This window comes from Drosophila miranda, chromosome XR, assembly GCF_003369915.1.
Source record: "Drosophila miranda strain MSH22 chromosome XR, D.miranda_PacBio2.1, whole genome shotgun sequence".
NCBI lineage: Eukaryota > Metazoa > Arthropoda > Insecta > Diptera > Drosophilidae > Drosophila > Drosophila miranda.
This window is the reverse complement of record NC_046674.1, coordinates 32140995-32162043: the sequence shown is the minus strand read 5'-3', so window position 1 is coordinate 32162043 and position 21049 is coordinate 32140995. Positions and strand designations below refer to the sequence as shown.

Sequence of the window (21049 nt, the reverse complement as noted above, 5' to 3'; positions counted from 1 at the left end):
GACTTCCCTGTGGCACACCTGAAGTAACATTAACAGTATTTGACAACACGTTAGAAAACAAAACACGTTGAGTACGGTTAGAGAGATAGGACAAAATCCAATCTAAAAGATTCGTTGGGAACCCTAATAAGGAGAGCTTTTGAATAAGCAGAGCATGGTTCACAGAATCGAATGCCTTGCTGAAGTCCGTAAAAACTACATCCGTCTGCAAACCAATTTGAAAACCACGGTGGATTAGGTTAGAAAACTCAAGAAGGTTAGTCGATGTTGAACGATGTCTGAAAAAACCGTGTTGCGACGGAGATATCAAGCTGCAACAAAGATGTTGCAGTTGCCGGGTGACCAGGAACTCAAGAAGCTTCGGGATGGCGGAAAGCTTTGCGATACCACGATAGTTTTCAATGTTTGATCTTGAACCTTTTTTGTGAAGCGGAATGATGTAGGACTCATTCCAAATTACTGGGAGACAAGACTGTTCCAAGGAGAGGTTGAAGAGAAAGGTCAAGGGCTTGCAAAGGGACTGGGCACAGTGTTTTAAGATGCAACTTGGTACCTTATCTGGACCCGCAGAAAACGATATGTCCATAGATGACAAACCTTCAAGAACAACGCTTTCCTCGAAAAAGGGCAGAAAAATACTGTTAGCTTGAGGTAGCTGGTACGGATACGGAGTGGATGCGTTGTAAATATGAGACGAGTACGTTGTTTGGAAAAAGTTAGCGAATGGATTCCTCAGTATCAATCTTCTCTGAAATCGCCTTCAAAAGTCTTCCTGATTCCCGTTTTGACGATGGCCTGATCATTGCGGATGCCTTGTTTTATTTATTATTAATAATTATTTTAATGTACTATAATAATACAACTATTAAGGAAACTAAAGAAATTGTGTGAAACTAATGATAATTCGTAACTGCCTATGGCAGTTGTATTGTATTAATGATTTCATTCAACGGTCAAATTAGATCAATAAATCAAATTAGATCTATGTTCGGAAGGTATGATAACTATTTTACATGTATTTCATGGATGTATTTCTTAATGCTGAAATTCAGGTCGCTTCTTTCTCTTTTTCAGTTCAGGGATTCTATTTCTTCAATGAAAATTTGATTAATTGCTTATATTTCTGCATGATCACTTTCATAGGCCACCGGCAGAGAGCCTACGGCTGAATTGTAATACGCATCGATGTATTGGAAGCCAAATCGACTTTTGGGACCCATATAAGGTGCCACATCGTACCCATTTCGGAAACGGCAGAAGCTTTGACTAAATGTAGCAGACATGCGTTGCATCCCTGCACAAATGTGGCCAAAGGTCAGCCGGTCGTGCATTTGGTGCTGCAGTATGGCCATCCTGGCCAGAAAACGAAACTGGTCCCCGCTCAACGGGCGTGCTGTGAAAAGTTGGCGAGACTCACTTACCTGCAGTGAGGAATCGGATAATTAACGGATAACTAATTTCACTTTTGGTATGGCACTTACCCCGGTGACCTCGTCGCAGAGCAGTTCCCTTAGAGGAATATTAAGCACTGACGAAATCGCTTCTGGCAATGAGCAGGCACTTTTATCTTGCCGGGCTACGCACAGAGCCACAAATGTGTCGCTCAATCCAGTCAGTTTAATTTGGTGCTTATAGAACAGCTGATCGGTAATACGATGACTATAGTGCACCACTTTTCTCGGATATTTAGCCTCCAGCAGCTGTAACGAGTAACGAAGAGAATCTTCGCACGATGAAGCTGGTGGTCGGCTAACTGAGAAGGAGTACGCGCTCGCTTCCACGGCTGATCTCTGGTCGGAAATGGGGATGGGTTCTTTGGGGTAACCCTCCAGTTAGGTTGCTTCGCTCCTGCTGGTATTATTTTATTAAAATTCGCGTACTCTTTTTGGTAATGGGAGGGGGACAGACAAGGAAAGGATCGTTAGGGGTACGGAAAGTATAGTGGGGCAAAGATAGTGCAGAGAAGGAGTAGGGATCTACCACCGCGGCGGACATCTCTGTTTTGCGGGCACGGAGTCGTGCCACGCCCACCCTACCATGATCCTGAAAGAGCCAATAATAATATCAGGATCCCTGGAGTGTCCGGTATTGGTCATCCTATTTCGCTCACGAGCGGCATGGTTCCCCCAACTGCGGTAACGTCTAGCACATATTCATCTTAACAATCATTTTATTAGAAACTATATTCAGATACTATATTCATGTTACAAGAAAAAAGAAACACTAACCGAGAACTCCAAGACAAGGCTAAATGGACAAAAGGAGGAACGAAAAGCGTCACAAGAGATATAGCTATTATTACTAGGGAATATTTAGATAAATAAATACGATAAGTGTAAATAGTTATAAGTGCATATACGATATTTTATAGTGCGATATAAACTAATGATTTTTCCTTAGATAGAAAGATAATACTATAGCGCAATATAGGTACACATGTCCCAGCACATCGGCTTCAGGGAGTAGTTGGACATACTATTCGTTCTACCAAGCGTATTGTAAAGGCAGAAGGCCAATCAGCTGTGACTACTTTAAAAGGGTGAGGTCAACGACCGACAAACAGCTCTAGCAAAAAAGAACAAAGCTTTTGCCACGCTCGCGGAATTTTGGGAGGCAATAAAATTTAATGTTGTTGGTATATTATAAAGCTCACTCAGTTTTTGTTTGTGTTCCCGCGGCGAAAGATCTTTCGTAGCTGGGCGTGTGGCTGTGTGTGGGTGCATTAAACTTTTACCTGCAAACCAAAAACAAAATCGTACAGCGCGTGCTGCATGGCATAAGCTCGCGGAGGGGACCCGGACGAGCGGACGCTTTTAAGCTCAAACTTTTAAGCTTTTATCAAATGCATTTTCAAACTTTCCATGTGTTGGTGGGTTTTTTTTTCTGGTTTTTTTTTTTTCTGTTACAATTAACACTAAGTATATCCAACTAAACAAAAACAGACATATCAACGGACTGCGAGGTTCAAGGGAATGCGAGTCACGGTGGGATCTTACTGGCCTCAGTGGCTTTCAGTGGGCGGTGTATACATATGTATGTGAGCACATCTCTTACAGTTTTCATTCAGCCTACATAATGACACTAACGTGCACATAAGACAAACGCTGGCCTCCACTGCACTTTAAATAACCGTTTGGAACAGTAAGGCCGAATCACGAGAAGAACAAGAGAGGCGATACCACTAGGGGTCGCCGGGAGGTTATGTACACACGTGGTGCACTATTTTTTTCCCCCCGGTAGGAACATTTAAGCGGCTTCGGTCCTACGCTGACTGCAAGCACCGGTTTCCGTTTCTTGGCCCGGTTTTGAATGCGAAACGGTTACGCCACTTCGCCGCACTAAGCCCGTTCAGACGGCTGTCCTCGTCTCGCGCAGCCAAAGTTCACTGCCCGCGACTTGGTGGATCAGCTGGTTCGTAGTGTGGGGGCTTAAAGCTCGGGCTGCAGCTTTTGGATAATTCCCAAACTAAGTGCCGATTCTAATGTGGAATTTGAAAATACTGATCAGGCTACTTTTTCTAACAGTTACTCCATGCACATATTTACCCGGTTGGAACTGGCACTGCGAAAATAGGGGGATGGGGTTGAGGTGCTAATTCCTTCTTTCTCCAGGTGTTTTTTTTTTTTTTTGTGTTGGGGCTGCTCACCTCCAAGCGGAAACTACAGAGAAAGTCGGAAAATCTAACTTCGAGGCTCCTAGCACTGTCGAAGGCCGGTACTCACGTTTTCGATTATAGCCCAATCTGCTTTCTTGGGTTCTTTTTTTCCCGATCGAGTGCACTTTGGTTTCACACCACGGTTATTTACGGCGGTTTAATTTTATTTTTATTATTTTTTTTTTCTCACCGCGCAACTGAATGCTTGTACGGCCACGAGGAGAAAGAAAGATTTGGGCGGATCTACTGACCAACAAAAATTTTGTTCTCCGGATCTGCCTTTGCACGATCCTTCGCCATTCACCTTGAATGGTTATGGACATGGTGGGGAGATTTTTGTTCGTTTTTAAGCATATTCTTAATGTCAACCCTAGATGGCGCTAGCCCTCACACGACCAGGAACATTTAACATGTAACACCACAACAAGAAATTAAGCCAACCTAACTATACACTAACTATGGGGACTAAACTTAATAATTAATAAGTATCTCGGTGAGGTGTGATATATACTTGTATAAACAATATAATATATATAAATATATTTATATATATATTATGTACACAAATATATAAATTGTACAAATACCATCGGGCATACTTTCAGGCGAAGAACACAAATATGCTTTCCTATCCGCCCGACAAGCGACCACTACAAATCCCCCCGGCCAAGATCACACTTTGGTGTTAATCACATCAAAGGGTGATAGACGCTTGGAGGAAAACCGTTAACCTGTATTAGGATGGTCACTGCTTTATGTCTTTAGCGTGGTATTTTCCGATAAGTCTACCTTGGGGATCTTCCAACTCGTAATAACTGTGACCAAGCCTACGTTTTATTCTAGCTTTTACAAAAGTAGGAGCTAGTTTTGCGCTGAAACCTTTAACGAAATTGCTCTGCTGAAAGTTGCGTCTGTAGACCTCCTGGCCAACTTTGAACGCCACTTCACGACTTCGAAGGTTGTACTGCTGTTCGTTTCGTTGGTGTTGTTTTTGTATTGTTCGTTGGGCTGTTTTTCGAATCACATCAAACGAATCTTCCCGACCAAAACTCACGGTACGATCTTCTAAAACCTGCAAATTTCGTAAGAGCTGATAGGTGTCTCCATTGGTGATCATGTGCTGTCCAAATGCAACCCGATAGGGGCTGTCGTTTAGGGCTGAATGCAGACTAGATCGTAAGGCACAACTAATAGAACTAAGCTGCTCATCCCAATTAGTTTGATCTGGCTTGATGTAAGCTTTAATGGCGGCAATAACGGATCTGTTAACGCGTTCCGATGCGTTGGCTTGAGGTGCGTACACAGCCGTATAAAAATGCTGCACATTGTACTTTTTCAACAGCGAATTGAAGTGATGGGACTTAAATTGTACTCCATTGTCGGACACAACCACTTCGGGTACCCCGAAGCAATGGAATAGGTCCTCTTCCATGAATCGAGTTATCGCCTCCGCTGTAAATTTCTTTACGGGTTTTAAAAACGGATATTTTGAAAGATGGTCCAAAACAACGAAGATACCGATATTTCCGGATTTGCTTCGTGGATACGGACCCAGGAAATCCACAAACAACTTCTGAAACACTCGTTGAGTTTCCTTCACTGGAGCTAATGGGGGTCGTAACGAACGATTCGGGTACTTGGTGCACTTGCAGACCGAACAGCTGTTTATGAACGCTCTCACATCGGTTACTAAACTTGGCCAATAATAATAACGTCGAACTCTCTCCAACGTTTTATTAATGCCGCTATGAGCTGCTAGCGACTGTTCGTGACTCTGTTTTAGTACATCGGACACCAGCTCCGTTGGAACCCACAGCTTCCAACACAGGTCGTCAGCGATCTGATCAGCAGCCGCGTGTTCTGCTCGCCGATATATGAGATTATCGATCACCTTAATGTCTGGCATCTGTGTCTGGTTGCCTTTAATTTTTCGAATTAGTTCCAAATATTCTGCCGACTTGAAGCAATCAGACTGCAGGTCTACCAATCCATCGCAGCTGAATGCCGATAGATCTTCGGTGTGCACCCGCGACAGAGCATCTGGGACAACATTTTGGCTACCTTTGCGGTGGAAAATTTTGAAGTTGAACCCCTGCAATTTGAGAGCCCATCTTGCCAATCTAGAACTTAGGTCCGATTGTGACATTAGCCACTTCAATGATGCATGGTCGGTATGGATGGAGAACTCGTGTCCTTCCACATAAGCTCGAAACTTCTTCACACACATTATGGCTGCCAAACACTCTTTCTCCGTGACTGAATAGTTTCGCTGACACTGATTCAGCTTGCGAGACATGAATGCGATTGGGATGTCATTACCATCGCTATCCGTTTGCATTAACACGCCGCCAACTCCGGTGTGGCTGGCATCGCAATGAATGGCAAATGGAATGGTAAAGTCGGGGCTATGTAGGACTGGTGCCTCGCACATTTGGTCTTTTAAACTTTCAAACGCCCTTTGCGCTTCGTTGGTCCATACAAACGATCGACGTTGCTTTAGTGTATCTGATATTGGGGCAGCAATTCCGGCATAGTTTTTAATAAATTTATGGTACCATCCAGTGGTTCCCAAAAATCGTCGCACTTGCTTCACCGATCGTGGCACTGGAAACTCCCGAATAGCAGCAACTTTTTCGGGATCCGTTTGTATCATCCCATACCCTATCACGTGGCCCAGGTATTTCACTTCCTTCAGGCAAAATTTGCTCTTCTCTACGTTTATCGTCAGTCCAGCTTGAGACAGTCGGTCGGCCAGCGCTTTCAACACGGACATGTGCTTCTCGAAGGACTCCGAAATCACCAATAAGTCGTCGAGATAAATGAAAATCTCATTTCGCAAAGATGGTGGGATAACTTTATCCATCAGTTTGGACATGGTCTGTGGGGCATTGCATAAACCAAACGGCATCACCGTGAATTGATATAGCGGCCTCCCAGGCACAGCAAAAGCCGTCTTCTCCCGAGCCCTTGGAGTAAGCGGAATCTGCCAGTAAGCATCTTTAAGATCGATGCTTGAAATGAACTGCGCTTTTGGAATTCTACTTAAAATGCCATCAATGAGGGGCATAGGGTAAGCATTTTTGACTGTTACTCCGTTAACTTTCCGGCTATCAAGGCAAAGGCGAACCTTACCTGGCTTACGCACAATTACTACCGGGGAAGACCACGGGCTATCTGATTCTTCAATCACCCCAAGGCCTAACATTCGGTCCAACTCTTCGTATATACATTTTTCGACTGCAGGCGACACTGCGTAGTGGCGTTGTTTTATGGGCCGAGTCTCGGAAATTTCTATGTCATGTGTAAGCCAGTTTGTCTTTCCTAATCCTTTTTCGGCAAACGAAGGGAACATCTGTACTATCGCTACTAGTTCCTTCTGCTGTAATTCCGACAAAGGTATTTGCATCGGGTTGTCAAAGTTTATAGCCGCCAAACTGTTGTTATTCGCTTTGCTCATTAAGAAGAACGGCAGTAGATTAAAGCTTCTCCAAAAGTCTATTCCTAGATATAACTCCTGCGATAACGATGGTACAAGATAAAGGCATATTCGTTTGGAATTTCCACGAAAGCAAATGAGTGTGGAGATCCTACCTAGAATAACTTGCTTTTTCCCATCTGCGGTTCGCACGGCTGACTTCATCGGCTTGACCTCAGGGTTTGTTCGAGATAACTCTTCTGCAAATTTACCCCCAAGGCAGCTGATTGAGGCGCCTGTGTCCATTAATCCACTTATCGTCTTGCCAAACAGAGTGACATTGGCGTAGGGTCGTAGGTCAGTGATATTACTAATAACAGAGGCTAATAATGCTCTGCGCGCATTTTTACTCTGCGTGCGGAACAGCTTCCTACGCTTACGGTCTCAAGTTTTGCTAGGCGCAGGGGTCGTTTCCTGATCGTCGTCCTGTACTGGTATCATAGTGGTCGTTATCATGTCAGGAGGTAGGGGGAGTGAGCTTGACGTAGCCCCGGTTACTCCGTATTCGTTGCCTTCGACACTAACTTGCGTGCACTCGATATCGGTGCACGAGCCAACTCGTTTTTTGACGAGCTACATTTTCGGCACGATGGTTTATATGTGTCCCGCTTACCACATCCATAACAGAATACTTTCCGCTCTGCTTCGCACTCGCCACCGATAGCCTTGTTTATTGCAATTCCAGCAAGAAAGCGTCATCGCGTCGATATCAAAAGCGTCAGCTTCTTCCGAATCGGCTTCTGCCAGACCTTCTGTCTGGATGGACATTTCGTTCACCTGATTGCGAGGAACAAATCGTCGAGTAGCCGGGATTGGCTTAGCAGTATTTTCGATGAACCTTTCACGCTTGCGGACCACTTGTCGCAACTGCACAATGTTCGGTATGGGCACATATAAAATCTCATGTTGTATCTCATTGAGCAGATTTGCTCGCAACACCTCTAACAAGGACTGCTCGGTCATCGGCTGCACGAGCTTGTCTGCAAGCGCCACTATGGCCTCATAAAAACTGTCAAACGGTTCGTTGACTTTCTGCTTCCTCTGGGTGATCGCGGTTCTGATTTCTAAATCTGTTCTGCCGTCCGAAAACTGCGATCTCAGAGCAATACAGAGATCAATCCAGCGCACTCTTGGTACGCTTTTATGATACCTCCAGTACCATTCACCCGCGCTTCCTTCGAACAGGTTGCTCGCGTAGCGAGATAACAATTCAAAATTGCTATCTAATGTCTGGCTGGTCAGAGCTTCGACGCGATACAAAAAATCATCTATTGACATAGAGGAGCGCCCTGAGAATCTCAACTTCCAGTTCGCGATTATCTGGCTAATCCGATCCGCGCGCAACTGATGTGATTGCTGCGACTCGGGTGGGGCTGACAAGTTAGTCGGTCGCTCGGACGCTGAGTTTGGCAATGCTGCGTTTTCCCTGGCGGATAACCTAAAGAGTTGCTCAAAGGATTGATTTGACCTAACGGGAGAGGACTGCCTATGGGCTGGGTGTACCCTTTCCGTTGGAACTGGAGCTGCATTCTGGAGCGACAATCTTTGAAACCCCGCTTCAATCGCGTTAGCTAGCATTTGAGTGTGCTGTGCTAGTGCGGCTGTCACTGCGTCCGCAATGGTCTGTTGCAAGCTACCATCCGTGGCTGGCAGACCCGTTCGAGCTGCTGAAGCTGACACCACTGCTGCCGCAGAGTTTGGCGGTTGGCCTCTAGGACGATCTGGAGCGGCCATTGGACCGGACACACTAGGCCCTTCGGGTTGGCTAACACTTCGGACCCCACTCTGCATATTGGCAGCGGATAATTGGTTTTGCTGTGATTTAAGTGTTTTCGAACGGGATCTGGTCACTGCAACTGCCCCTGGTTGGCTGCCTGAGGCTTGAGCTGCTTCTAGTTCTTCTGCCAAATTAAGGGTCGATTTGCTCAGCGCAGTTCTGCACACTGGACAGACTTTCTTATTTCCTGAACGTGCACTAAAGCAGGTGTGATGGAAATAATGGTTACAGCTGGTAGCTAATAGTTGGCCTGGGTATTCGACTTCTTGCGTGCATACACAGCAAAAGGTTTCGCTCTCTTTTGGCTGAATCCTATAATCCGGGCTTCGGTCTACCGGCATTGTAAAGTTATCCTATATATTAACTAGCTTTAAGCACGTTCCTATAAATCTAGTTCAGACAAATATTAACAAAAAAAGAAACAATAATAACGGGGAAAGCAAAAAAAACGATCTTTGATAGAGAGATTTTGGGGGAAACCATGCAACCCTTTCCCTCCGAAAGGTTGCCAATAACTATGCGTGGTAGAGCGAAAAAGGGGGAAATAAAGAAAAGGTATCTTCGGCAATCGTGACCCAAGTAGTAGCTCTAGGCCCCTTCCTGTCTGCGGCGAACGCCTAAACATAGGGACGGACGACGTTCTTGCCCGCGTGCCCATACCAGGATCACGACGGTGTTCGTCGCCGCCCATCGAGGAAACATTACCGAAGCGGTTACGGGGAGTTTGTAATAGTCTCTGCGTGCTACGACCTATACCTTTTTCGCAGCCATTATCGGTCCGGGCCGGAAACGTAGCACGAGAAACGCACCCGCACCAGGGGTACCACGTTCGGCCGGCGATAACCTGCTGTATAAATCGGCGCACGAATAGACCAATCACTAGAAAGTAGAGAGAGAAACAAAAGACGGAGGCACCCTAATAACCCCGATTCGAGTTGAGCGGCAACAAAAAGAATAATTTTGATTCTTCTAGCTGACTCCGGCGACAACTGAACCAAAGCTACCCAAGGTACCTGTCAATTTCCAAGGGATACGGGCGAATGTATTCACTAATATGCTTCTGTATAGCGGCAGGTCGTAGATTTACTCCACTAATAACCCTGTGTCCAGCCAACTTCCACATACCAGTGAATCCATCTAGATTTCACTGCTATGGCATATACTGCTCGGCAATAAAGCTATGGTGAAGCTATTATCGATTCCAGAGCAGCTTACCATCGAGCAAGGGTTATGGATCATACTCCGATGCGAGCTAACCGTTATCGGAAACTAATAAGCATTCACCATCACAGGATCCAATTCCAGGAAAAAAGGAAGGCTTTAAGGAAGGGGGGTGGGAAACAGGGAACAAAAGTCTTAAGCCAGTGCATGACTATGCACTGCTCGCAGGTGTAATGGACTTTCTCAACAATTTTTCTGCTTCGGGGTCAAGTTTGGCTGGGGTCACACACAACCATATAAGTTAATGTAAATCCGCTTTGTAACGTTTACAATTACGTCAACCCTGACCTTCAGGCCTTTCGGCCCCACGTTGGGCGCCAAATAAAATAATCATTACTGTAACGAGTAACGAAGAGAATCTTCGCACGATGAAGCTGGTGGTCGGCTAACTGAGAAGGAGTACGCGCTCGCTTCCACGGCTGATCTCTGGTCGGAAATGGGGATGGGTTCTTTGGGGTAACCCTCCAGTTAGGTTGCTTCGCTCCTGCTGGTATTATTTTATTAAAATTCGCGTACTCTTTTTGGTAATGGGAGGGGGACAGACAAGGAAAGGATCGTTAGGGGTACGGAAAGTATAGTGGGGCAAAGATAGTGCAGAGAAGGAGTAGGGATCTACCACCGCGGCGGACATCTCTGTTTTGCGGGCACGGAGTCGTGCCACGCCCACCCTACCATGATCCTGAAAGAGCCAATAATAATATCAGGATCCCTGGAGTGTCCGGTATTGGTCATCCTATTTCGCTCACGAGCGGCATGGTTCCCCCAACTGCGGTAACGTCTAGCACATATTCATCTTAACAATCATTTTATTAGAAACTATATTCAGATACTATATTCATGTTACAAGAAAAAAGAAACACTAACCGAGAACTCCAAGACAAGGCTAAATGGACAAAAGGAGGAACGAAAAGCGTCACAAGAGATATAGCTATTATTACTAGGGAATATTTAGATAAATAAATACGATAAGTGTAAATAGTTATAAGTGCATATACGATATTTTATAGTGCGATATAAACTAATGATTTTTCCTTAGATAGAAAGATAATACTATAGCGCAATATAGGTACACATGTCCCAGCACATCGGCTTCAGGGAGTAGTTGGACATACTATTCGTTCTACCAAGCGTATTGTAAAGGCAGAAGGCCAATCAGCTGTGACTACTTTAAAAGGGTGAGGTCAACGACCGACAAACAGCTCTAGCAAAAAAGAACAAAGCTTTTGCCACGCTCGCGGAATTTTGGGAGGCAATAAAATTTAATGTTGTTGGTATATTATAAAGCTCACTCAGTTTTTGTTTGTGTTCCCGCGGCGAAAGATCTTTCGTAGCTGGGCGTGTGGCTGTGTGTGGGTGCATTAAACTTTTACCTGCAAACCAAAAACAAAATCGTACAGCGCGTGCTGCATGGCATAAGCTCGCGGAGGGGACCCGGACGAGCGGACGCTTTTAAGCTCAGACTTTTAAGCTTTTATCAAATGCATTTTCAAACTTTCCATGTGCTGGTGGGTTTTTTTTTCTGGTTTTTTTTTTTTCTGTTACAATTAACACTAAGTATATCCAACTAAACAAAAACAGACATATCAACGGACTGCGAGGTTCAAGGGAATGCGAGTCACGGTGGGATCTGACTGGCCTCAGTGGCTTTCAGTGGGCGGTGTATACATATGTATGTGAGCACATCTCTTACAGTTTTCATTCAGCCTACATAATGACACTAACGTGCACATAAGACAAACGCTGGCCTCCACTGCACTTTAAATAACCGTTTGGCTATACCACTAGGGGTCGCCGGGAGGTTATGTACACACGTGGTGCACTATTTTTTTCCCCCCCGGTAGGAACATTTAAGCGGCTTCGGTCCTACGCTGACTGCAAGCACCGGTTTCCGTTTCTTGGCCCGGTTTTGAATGCGAAACGGTTACGCCACTTCGCCGCACTAAGCCCGTTCAGACGGCTGTCCTCGTCTCGCGCAGCCAAAGTTCACTGCCCGCGACTTGGTGGATCAGCTGGTTCGTAGTGTGGGGGCTTAATTCTCGGGCTGCAGCTTTTGGATAATTCCCAAACTAAGTGCCGATTCTAATGTGGAATTTGAAAATACTGATCAGGCTACTTTTTCTAACAGTTACTCCATGCACATATTTACCCGGTTGGAACTGGCACTGCGAAAATAGGGGGATGGGGTTGAGGTGCTAATTCCTTCTTTCTCCAGGTGTTTTTTTTTTTTTTTGTGTTGGGGCTGCTCACCTCCAAGCGGAAACTACAGAGAAAGTCGGAAAATCTAACTTCGAGGCTCCTAGCACTGTCGAAGGCCGGTACTCACGTTTTCGATTATAGCCCAATCTGCTTTCTTGGGTTCTTTTTTTCCCGATCGAGTGCACTTTGGTTTCACACCACGGTTATTTACGGCGGTTTAATTTTATTTTTATTATTTTTTTTTTCTCACCGCGCAACTGAATGCTTGTACGGCCACGAGGAGAAAGAAAGATTTGGGCGGATCTACTGACCAACAAAAATTTTGTTCTCCGGATCTGCCTTTGCACGATCCTTCGCCATTCACCTTGAATGGTTATGGACATGGTGGGGAGATTTTTGTTCGTTTTTAAGCATATTCTTAATGTCAACCCTAGATGGCGCTAGCCCTCACACGACCAGGAACATTTAACATGTAACACCACAACAAGAAATTAAGCCAACCTAACTATACACTAACTATGGGGACTAAACTTAATAATTAATAAGTATCTCGGTGAGGTGTGATATATACTTGTATAAACAATATAATATATATAAATATATTTATATATATATTATGTACACAAATATATAAATTGTACAAATACCATCGGGCATACTTTCAGGCGAAGAACACAAATATGCTTTCCTATCCGCCCGACAAGCGACAACTACACAGCTTTTTCAACTCGGGAAAAAAGGCGCCCAGTGCCTGGATATCGAACACATATGTCTGATTGGCCGTGGCCACCACTAGCACCGCTACGGGTCTGTGGCGTCCATATAAACTAGGCTCCGCAATCACTGATATGCTCAACTGATCTCGCATATCGTTAAGTGCTTTGTGATAAGCCGCGTCTGCCTGCTGTATGTATACGATTCGATTAAGCTTCCTTTCCAGCGAGCTCAACTCGTGGCTCATTAGAGGAAAAATTGTTTTCCCACGCGACAGGCTGATCTCCTCAGCCGTCTTAAAGGACGCTACACTATCATCATCGCTATCCGCCATTTTTTTCTAGGAATAATAAGGAAAGTTGTATGGAGTGTTTGAAGTCAAAAACGTGCATTTCTATTGCTGAAGTGTAAGAAAAATTATTTTTCCATGCTTACCAAAGATTGATATTATAGGTGAAAAAATAAGTTACTAGGCGTTTGTCTATGACATCTATTAGTATTGGTTACGAGTTAGTCCTTTATAGTTGTATGATAATGTTTTTATAGCAAAAGATTAAACACTTTGTGTACAAAGAAGTAAATATGGCGCGAAGAGTGACCAAACTTTGATGGCCAAAAGATACCGCACACAGAACTAACCGCAGAGTCAAACGCATTAGGAAATTCAGTCACCGTTTAATCGATATATCGAGTCGGTATTTTGCATGGACCACCAACAGATGGAGCCGCCTTGGTAGGTGTAGAATGCATGTAAAAATCAGCTAAATAGCCTTACTTTGAAATCAAATTATACATAAATTTGTTGAAAACTAATAAATAGAAAAGTTAACTTTTGGGCGTCGTATCTTAAGCGCAGTATTTAGATCTGGAAACAGTTTTGCTAGCAAAACGTGCCATATATTTTGCTAGCGCAAGAGTGTGACCAGGTGTGCATGCCCTACGGTTACACTATTATGTACATGTATATGTATATGTACACCTAAAATACAAGCTTGAACATGCAACAAATTATAAAAAAAAACAGACTAAAAAATAGGCTACAAATAAAACAGCACATACATACATAGATATATAGATATTATAATTGTGTCCTTATTTCATCTCATTCGCTATCACTCGAATCCCAAGTTTTGTCTTAACGATATTCATTAGACTGAATACCCGTTCAATCACAGCATTTGACCACGGAAGACTTAAAATTACAATGGCAAATAAAGCGATTTCTTCAAAAGGTTTGTTTTTGCCAGCATCTTTATAAGTCAGTATGTACTTCTGACCAAAACTTTATAGTGTCATCTGTACTTTCCCAAGGGACTAAGTACAAGGGACAAGTAAAATTAAAAAAAGGCTAGATTTAAGGCTATAAGAATTTGCATAATTTTTAAGCATATCCGCTTTCAAAAAAGCTAGATCTAGCCTTAAATAGGCTAAAACTTTGCGAAGAGGCCAGCCCATAAATATAACGACAACGGTGAACGAAAGACGAAACGAGGTGGAACGTTGTGAGTTGCTGCGGACACCGCAACTCTACAGTTATACCCGATACTAAGTCAGTATGGCTCTCCTGCGGCAGACGCCGCTAATATTGAACCACACGACAAAGAGTGCGTGCGAGAGAGACAGAAAATCAGTCTGAGCGTGACGTCGGGCGCTGCGTAGCCACTGAAAATTGATTTCTTGCTTTTGGCTACAAAAATGATCCGATCTGATCCAGATTCAGCAATCTGATAGATATGGTCATTATCTATGATTCTGCGTTTTTAGTTTTCTCGAATGTGCAATATTGTGGATGCAACAGATTTTCGTCTTTTGTGGGGGCGGAAGGGGGTGGGGCGAAATTCTGAGACATACGTTTTATAGTGAGATCTAACAGAAGTGCGGATACCAAATTTGGTTACTCTAGCTTTAATAGTCGCTGAGATTTGTGGATGCCCCAGATTTTCGTCCTTTGCGGGGGCGGAAGAGGGTGTGGCGAAATTTGGACACGAAACGGTCAAGGTCCGATATCACAGGAGTGTGGATACCAAATTTGGTTGCTCTGGCTCTTATAGGTTCTGAGATCCTTGAACTCATATTTTGCAATTGGCAAAACCGACCACGAAACCTGTGTGTTAGAGAGAGACAGAGCGAGAAAGAATGAAATTGTTTTCTTGATTCTGGCTATAATAATTATACGATCTGGTTGAGATTTTACATTCTAAAACATATAGGGTATAAAAAAACAAACGGTATTCCAAGGAAAATAAATGTGGTAAAATGTGAAAGCTCCAAAACTATCAGATAAAGTCGGTTTGCTAATCATTATTTTTATACCCGATACTCAAAATGAGTATTGGGGTATATTAGATTTGTGGTAAAAGTGGATGTGTGTAACGTCCAGAAGGAATCGTTTCCGACCCCATAAAGTATATATATTCTTGATCAGCATCAATAGCCGAGTCGATTGAGCCATGTCTGTCTGTCCGTCTGCCCGTCCCCTTCAGCGCCTAGTGCTCAAAGACTATAAGAGCGAGAGCAACGATGTTTTGGATCCAGACTTCTGTGATATGTCACTGCTACAAGAATATTTCAAAACTTCGCCCCGCCCACTTCCGCCCCCACAAAGGACGAAAATCTTTGGCATCCACAATATTGCACATTCGAGAAAACTAAAAACGCAGAGTCATAGATAATGACCATATCTATCAGATTGCTGAATCTGGATCAGATCAGATAATTTTTATAGCCAATAGGAACAAATCAACTTGCAGTGGCTACGCAGCGCCCGACGTCACGCTCAGACTGATTTTCTGTCTCTCTCGCACGCACTCTTTGTCATGTCTTTTAATATTAGCGGCGTCTGCCGGAGGAGAGCCATACTGACTTAGTATCGGGTATAAATGTAGAGTTGCGGTGTCCGCAGCAACTCACTGTTCCACCTCGTTTTTTTTGATGCTGTGGTTTTTACTTACTTTTGGTTTTACTGAACTTTGCAATTCTGAAAAGCTGATAAATGCAACTATAAATCAGACCAAAACACTTTAAAGTTTCAGCCTACCGTCTGAAAATTATTAAGCGTTAAAAATTGATTATTTCCAAGGGTTTTTTTTCCAAATTTAGATTTTTGAAACTCGGGAAAGTTGCAAAAGTGATTTTTCTGGGTAGCGTAACATCCACGTAACAAATGATTCGTTTTAGTTTTCATAGATTACTTCTCGGTATATGAATATGGAGTTAAAATTTTAATAGCATTTATGCATTATGCATTAATGCATTCGATAGCATTTTAATAGCTCTATGTTTAGTACAAAAGATGGGGCTCATCCAATTTTAAATTTTCATATTGATAGCAATAAACATGTGGTCGCGAACGTACGAGAACTAGAAGTCGACTTAGGCTTAATCTGGTAAAATCTAAAAATCTTCCAAACGGAACAGAAAATTCTAAAGCAATTAATTTATTTGAAAAGGGCATTAATGAAGGTTTCTATCCAGAAAATTGATCTTCTGCTAATAGACTTTCAGATCAGCGTTAATGCAATTATATGCCAATTGGTTAAACTAGTTCAGTTTCAATCAATAAAAAAAAAATAGTATCGGGACAAAATGATATGAAAATGTATTTTTATTGTCCCTTAAGTTTTTGGCCTTAGTTTTCATTTTCACGGAAATGCCCAGATACGTATATATTCTATTAAAATATATATATTAAGTGACATATAATGAAACGCTGAGCTATGAAGTTGGTCTTTGCAGATTGTCGGGTACAGATACTGCTTTCTGATGCGAATGCCAAAAAAGAATGAAACTGTACGTCGCACCTTGGAGACCCAAATAGACAATTCTTCTGCCATAATCAAACTGGAGTGTGATCTGGAGGGATAAGTCCAGACCTCCGTCCCGGGGACCCTCTGTTCAAGCCCTTAACTCACCATTTCGTAAAAAATAATATACCGACGCTTATCAAGAGGAATTAGTTAATATTTGACGTCCTCCACTGTGGTGAGGACCATGCACTTTTTCATCTCGCTCTCTCGGAATTTCAGTACCAGTTGCCCTATCAGGAATCCCAGCTGCTTTACTAGAAGGACGAAAGTGGTGCCACTCTGCATTAAATCTTCCCCTAAACTCAACGACCATAGAAAAACCTGTTTTCAATTTTAGCAGGCAAAACAGGAGTCTTCGGAGATCTCCCTTACGTACGAAGGGGGTCAAAAGAAAAACGAAAATTTTGGAAAAGTGGCGATTTATTTCTCAACATAGTCTTCGTTTAGGTCGATACATTTGACCCAGCTATGTTCCAACTCCTTTAACCCATAAGTTTTCTCGAGGTCTGCAAAGTAGGCCTCCGTTCCGGCGATGACCTCCTCAGTCGAATCAAATTTCTGTCCGGCGAGTGACTTGTCAGGAAATAAAAAAAGTCATACGGGGCCAAATCTGGATACAACGGTGGATGGGGCAGCAGTTAGTAATGCAATTCGACCGATTCGGCCATGGCGATAGCGGAGGTGTGAGATGGTGCGTTGTCATGGTGGAAGAGTTATTTTTTCTTCGCCAAATGGGGCCGATTTGTCGGTATATTATTTGGTACAGTAGAACGCTCTGATCGTTTTGCCCAGCTTTCTCATGTCCAAAATTTCATGCAGGATATGACCCACGCGTTCTTTTGAGATGCCTTGAGATCGGCGATCTGCCAATACGAGATCGTGGATTTTTGTTACGTTTTCCTCCGTGGTAGCCATTTTCGGGGCCCCTGGACGAGGCTCATCGCTAAACTCGCTAAACTAATTTTTGACGGTCGCCATCGAAGGAGAAGAGTCACCGTACACAGCATCCCAGCTTTCTTTGATTTCGCTGCGCGATTTCCAAAAATAAGTATCGAAACACCGACCGATATTGCTATTTTTCCATTTTTATAAAATCAGCAGACAAGCCCGCTTCCACACGTGGTAAAAAAAAAAACTATGAGTTTGATTCGGCTAAAATTTTAGCAGTAGCCGTCTAAAAGAATGATGAAGAACGGTGAGGCTATGTACCTATCAGACCACCCTCGCATATACTGTATGGAGCAGATGACAGCCTTATGCTCTCTCTCTCTCTCTCTGTCTTTTGGTACCTCTGTAGAGGTAACAGAGCTCTGTTAGCAAAAGGCTCGATTTAATTTCTATACTTTAATTTATTTTTGCACTGCGTTTATCTCCTTTCTACCTACTGACTTTATGAAGTGTAATGGAACACGGGCAGTAGCATACTTTAGAAGTTACATGTTGTACTTATATTCTGAGAAATTATATGTAAGTCATCTTTCACCAGGTCTATTCACATCTTCAAGTCGATTTCCGCTTCTCTTAGAAGTAGCCGAATAGCTTCCAGTAACTATTTGTTATCTTGGTTCTAAAGTTCCATGAGTACATGTCACTCAAATTTTCCAGTCGAATCATCATCAATGGATTCCTCAGTATCAATCTTCTCTGAAATCGCCTTCAAAAGTCTTCCTGATTCCCGTTTTGACGATGGCCTGATCATTGCGGATGCCTTGTTTTATTTATTATTAATAATTATTTTAATGTACTATAATAATACAACTATTAAGGAAACAAAAGAAATTGTGTGAAACTAATGATAATTCGTAACTGCCTATGGCAGTTGTATTGTATTAATGATTTCATTCAACGGTCAAATTAGATCAATAAATCAAATTAGATCTATGTTCGGAAGGTATGATAACTATTTTACATGTATTTCATGGATGTATTTCTTAATGCTGAAATTCAGGTCGCTTCTTTCTCTTTTTCAGTTCAGGGATTCTATTTCTTCAATGAAAATTTGATTAATTGCTTATATTTCTGCATGATCACTTTCATAGGCCACCGGCAGAGAGCCTACGGCTGAATTGTAGTACGCATCGATGTATTGGAAGCCAAATCGACTTTTGGGACCCATAAATGTGGCCAAAGGTCAGCCGGTCGTGCATTTGGTGCTGCAGTATGGCCATCCTGGCCAGAAAACGAAACTGGTCCCCGCTCAACGGGCGTGCTGTGAAAAGTTGGCGAGACTCACTTACCTGCAGTGAGGAATCGGATAATCAACGGATAACTAATTTCACTTTTGGTATGGCACTTACCCCGGTGACCTCGTCGCAGAGCAGTTCCCTTAGAGGAATATTAAGCACTGACGAAATCGCTTCTGGCAATGAGCAGGCACTTTTATCTTGCCGGGCTACGCACAGAGCCACAAATGTGTCGCTCAATCCAGTCAGTTTAATTTGGTGCTTATAGAACAGCTGATCGGTAATACGATGACTATAGTGCACCACTTTTCTCGGATATTTAGCCTCCAGCAGCTTTTTCAACTCGGGAAAAAAGGCGCCCAGTGCCTGGATATCGAACACATATGTCTGATTGGCCGTGGCCACCACTAGCACCGCTACGGGTCTGTGGCGTCCATATAAACTAGGCTCCGCAATCACTGATATGCTCAACTGATCTCGCATATCGTTAAGTGCTTTGTGATAAGCCGCGTCTGCCTGCATGCTGTATGTATACGATTCGATTAAGCTTCCTTTCCAGCGAGCTCAACTCGTGGCTCATTAGAGGAAAAATTGTTTTCCCACGCGACGGGCTGATCTCCTCAGCCGTCTTAAAGGACGCTACACTATCATCATCGCTATCCGCCATTTTTTTCTAGGAATAATAAGGAAAGTTGTATGGAGTGTTTGAAGTCAAAAACGTGCATTTCTATTGCTGAAGTGTAAGAAAAATTATTTTTCCATGCTTACCAAAGATTGATATTATAGGTGAAAAAATAAGTTACTAGGCGTTTGTCTATGACATCTATTAGTATTGGTTACGAGTTAGTCCTTTATAGTTGTATGATAATGTTTTTATAGCAAAAGATTAAACACTTTGTGTACAAAGAAGTAAATATGGAGCGAAGAGTGACCAAACTTTGATGGCCAAAAGATACCGCACACAGAACTAACCGCAGAGTCAAACGCATTAGGAAATTCAGTCACCGTTTAATCGATATATCGAGTCGGTATTTTGCATGGACCACCAACAGAGGGAGCCGCCTTGGTAGGTGTAGAATTCATGTAAAAATCAGCTAAATAGCCTTACTTTGAAATCAAATTATACATAAATTTGTTGAAAACTAATAAATAGAAAAGTTAACTTTTTGGCGTCGTACCTTAAGCGCAGTATTTAGATCTGGAAACAGTTTTGCTAGCAAAACGTGCCATATATTTTGCTAGCGCAAGAGTGTGACCAGGTGTGCATGCCCTACGGTTACACTATTATGTACATGTATATGTATATGTACACCTAAAATACAAGCTTGAACATGCAACAAATTATAAAAAAAACAGACTAAAAAATAGGCTACAAATAAAACAGCACATACATACATAGATATATAGATATTATAATTGTGTCCTTATTTCATCTCATTCGCTATCACTCGAATCCCAAGTTTTGTCTTAACGATATTCATTAGACTGAATACCCGTTCAATCACAGCATTTGACCACGGAAGACTTAAAATTACAATGGCAAATAAAGCGATTTCTTCAAAAGGTTTGTTTTTGCCAGCATCTTTATAAGTCAGTATGTACTTCTGACCAAAACTTTATAGTGTCATCTGTACTTTCCCAAGGGACTAAGTACAAGGGACAAGTAAAATTAAAAAAAGGCTAGATTTAAGGCTATAAGAATTTGCATAATTTTTAAGCATATCCGCTTTCAAAAAAGCTAGATCTAGCCTTAAATAGGCTAAAACTTTGCGAAGAGGCCAGCCCATAAATATAACGACAACGGTGAACGAAAGACGAAACGAGGTGGAACGTTGTGAGTTACCCGATACTAAGTCAGTATGGCTCTCCTCCGGCAGACGCCGCTAATATTAAACGACATGACAAAGAGTGCGTGCGAGAGAGACAGAAAATCAGTCTGAGCGTGACGTCGGGCGCTGCGTAGCCACTGCAAGTTGATTTGTTCCTATTGGCTATAAAAATTATCTGATCTGATCCAGATTC

The 21049-nt window shown here is 42.9% G+C and overlaps 1 protein-coding gene across 1 annotated transcript; it reads right to left on the bottom strand.

The window, feature by feature from the left end:
- Window positions 1-776: 776 nt before the first annotated feature.
- Window positions 777-19949, bottom strand: LOC108164710 (protein Exd1 homolog). The gene is made up of 4 exons (XM_033386913.1): window positions 19796-19949; window positions 19142-19700; window positions 18965-19081; window positions 777-1304 (listed from the first exon to the last, which is right to left on the bottom strand). Exons 2-4 carry the CDS (start codon window positions 19547-19549, stop codon window positions 1116-1118), a joined length of 714 nt encoding a protein of 237 aa, XP_033242804.1. The 5' UTR covers window positions 19550-19700; window positions 19796-19949; the 3' UTR covers window positions 777-1115.
- Window positions 19950-21049: the final 1100 nt, after the last annotated feature.

Bases quoted from the DNA above. Each gene is read 5' to 3' on its own strand.
- LOC108164710 (XM_033386913.1), bottom strand. From the start codon at position 19,549: ATGCAGGCAGACGCGGCTTATCACAAAGCACTTAACGATATGCGAGAT. The intron at 19,082-19,141 runs GTAAGTGCCATA...TCCTCACTGCAG, and splicing joins TCTGCGACGAGGTCACCGGG to GTAAGTGAGTCTCGCCAACT. The intron at 1,305-18,964 runs ATTTATGGGTCC...ACCTTTGGCCAC, and splicing joins ACCGGCTGACCTTTGGCCAC to ATTTGTGCAGGGATGCAACG.